Genomic DNA, 2,474 nt, shown 5'->3' on the forward strand with positions numbered 1-2,474 from the left:
GACTGGGGCTCTGTGTCTCACTCCTGGGCCTCCTCAGGCATGAACAGGGCCTCTCAGCTGCCCTGTCTCCTCCTGTCTTGCTGTGCCATGCTGCCCAGACTGACCCTAGCCTCCGAGGCTTCATCTGCCCATGGTCAGTCCTCGTGGCATCAGGTAGGGCTTTTGTCAGAAGAGAGAAATCAAAAGTTAACTTGTCCCCGACGGCATCGGGATGACACATTTGGACAGAGAAGTTCCTGTTTGTGTTACACACATGTGGGTGGCATCGGTGGCCTGAGGTCATGAAGGGGTGGGGTCCAGCGTGCCAATTCAGCAACTTCCAGGTGCTTGATGGCATATAAGGAGCCTGAGTCCCGCAGAGTGTCACAGGAGGAGGACATTGGCTGTGACCAGGAGGAGAAGCAGAGGACGGCGAAGGGACTGAGACATGCCGGCCGGCCCAGCACCCGAGGCCAGGTATCACCCGGCCCCTGCAACACCCCAACTCCTGAGCCCCTCCTCCAGGTTCCCTGATGGGGACTCGCTGTACCAAAGGGGCTTCTCTGCTGGCCCCTCCCTCCTAATGGACCTTCTGTGTCCATCTAGGACCTCTTGGCAGATGGGCACTCTGCCTGTCCCAAGAGGAAAGGGTGCCAAGTGTTCAGAAAAAGCAGGGACATGGGCCAGCGGGACAATCGTGAGATGGCGATGCCAGGAGCGGTGACCAGCCCAGTGCAGGGGGAGCCTCGACAGAGGCTCTGACACCGTGCACTGCCCCTGGTGGCCGAACCTGACGAAATGACCGGGCTGGTTTCTCCAGGAGCCTCGGGTGGGGTTAGAGAGGAGGGCAGGTGGCTCTAGGAAAGCGAGTGGACGCCCATCCTCTATGGGTCTGGCTGAGATGTGGAGTACATGGGGAGATAGGAGTGAAGGGGAAGAGGTTTGGGGTGGAGGAGGGGAGCACAAGGACGTGCTCCATGTCTCTGGGTTCCCCCCTCCTGTGTCCACAGACCCCTGGTGAATAAACAGACCTTTCTTCATAACTTCAGTCATCTGAATTACCTGCACGAGACTTACCTGTGCTATGAGGTGGACCGCATGCAGGACGACCTCTGGATCCCACTGGATGAGTACAAGGGCTTCCTGCGCAACAAGGTGACTGACCAAAGCAGGCAGGACACCCTGATCCTGGGATGTTCAGGGAGAAGGTTCTCAGTGCACACGGGCTGTCCTCCAACCCGTCGCTATTGGTCTCCGCAGGTGCTGTGGCTCTGTCTAGAGTCAGGTGGGGCAGCTTCTGCTGTGATGGTTGGCTTTGAGCCACACATTGTAAACCAGCCACATGGTCACTGGGAATGTCCAGAGAGCCCAAATTCTCCCTGTCTGTCCTTCCGGTCACTCCCGGGAGATCTTGGCCAGGGTGCTGGTCACGCAACTGCATTGCCTGCTGCGCTTGGCCCAGGGGCACCCCACTGACCCCCAGGTTCCCGGACACACCCGCCACGGGCTCTGTACTAGCCCAGTTGGCAGGATTCGTCATCGTACCTGAGTCCCGGCTTGCAAATCCTTCCTTCTAAAGGTTGGGCAAACCTCTGTGATGCTATGAACTGCACATGACATTCATCTAATTTCCCAGACACCACGCCCTTGGCGCCCCTCACCCCATTCCTCTGGCAGAGTGAGCCCTTTCAGCAGAGTGTCTCGACTGCGCTCAGCACAAGGCGTGGCCCAGAGTAGAAGCCTGCAGAGGTGTTGGCGCACAGGTGGACGTGGGGACAGGGAAGTAGGTGGAGAGCTGGGTAAATCCCCCCTGAGAGAAGCACCCACTTCTGTGGCATCAGGCTCATGACTCTGGAGCTCACCTGGCCTTCTCCCTCCGTCCTCAGGCCTTCACCTCCTCCCTGCAGGGCCAGACTAGGTGGGGCTCCTGCAGGCAGAGACCTCGGGCACTAACTTAGAGGAGCTACACACACTGGGGATTCAAGATGCGTCGTAGTTAATGCAATAGTTTAAAAATTAAAATTAATGCGAATTCCACGATGAAGGAAATATCAACAACGTAAATGAGGATCGATCAGTTACAGAGCCACGAGGAGCCATCGTTTGCTGATGTCTATTAGAAAGTCACCTCTGCTGATCGAGCCCTTGGTAAAATGCTGATATTGTTTATCGTGAGGCTGGTCTCACATTTGACCATGTCAATCCTGCCTTGAAATATCATTCATTTTGATGCTGAGCTGTGTTTCCCCATCTATTTTGTGCTGGAGGCCTGTGCCCCACCTGCCTCACCCTGGTCCCATCTTCCCCCTGGTCACAGTCAATGACAGAACACTTTTCTCTCTCTTCTGTGTCCAGAGTAGTCCCTGGAGATGGGAACGGCGTCACGCAGAGCCGATCTTCCTGGAGCGGATGGCTTCTTGGAATCTGGACACGGAGCTGCGCTACAGGGTCACTGTTTTCATCTCCTGGAGCCCCTGCCCAGACTGTGCCGATGA

At 56.5% G+C, this 2,474-nt stretch overlaps 1 protein-coding gene across 1 annotated transcript; it reads left to right on the forward strand.

Annotated features, from left to right (window-relative positions):
• Nucleotides 1-425: 425 nt before the first annotated feature.
• On the forward strand, nucleotides 426-2,472 carry LOC111735996 (DNA dC->dU-editing enzyme APOBEC-3G-like; the record flags this gene model as incomplete). The annotated part of the gene is made up of 3 exons (XM_023527465.1): nucleotides 426-456; nucleotides 990-1,134; nucleotides 2,335-2,472. Coding segments are annotated over exons 1-3 (312 nt in total), but the record flags the coding sequence as incomplete, so codon positions are not given.
• Between the last annotated feature and the right edge of the window lie 2 nt (nucleotides 2,473-2,474).

Source organism: Pteropus vampyrus, unplaced genomic scaffold (genome assembly GCF_000151845.1).
Source record: "Pteropus vampyrus isolate Shadow unplaced genomic scaffold, Pvam_2.0 Scaffold16, whole genome shotgun sequence".
NCBI classification, from domain to species: Eukaryota; Metazoa; Chordata; class Mammalia; order Chiroptera; family Pteropodidae; genus Pteropus; species Pteropus vampyrus.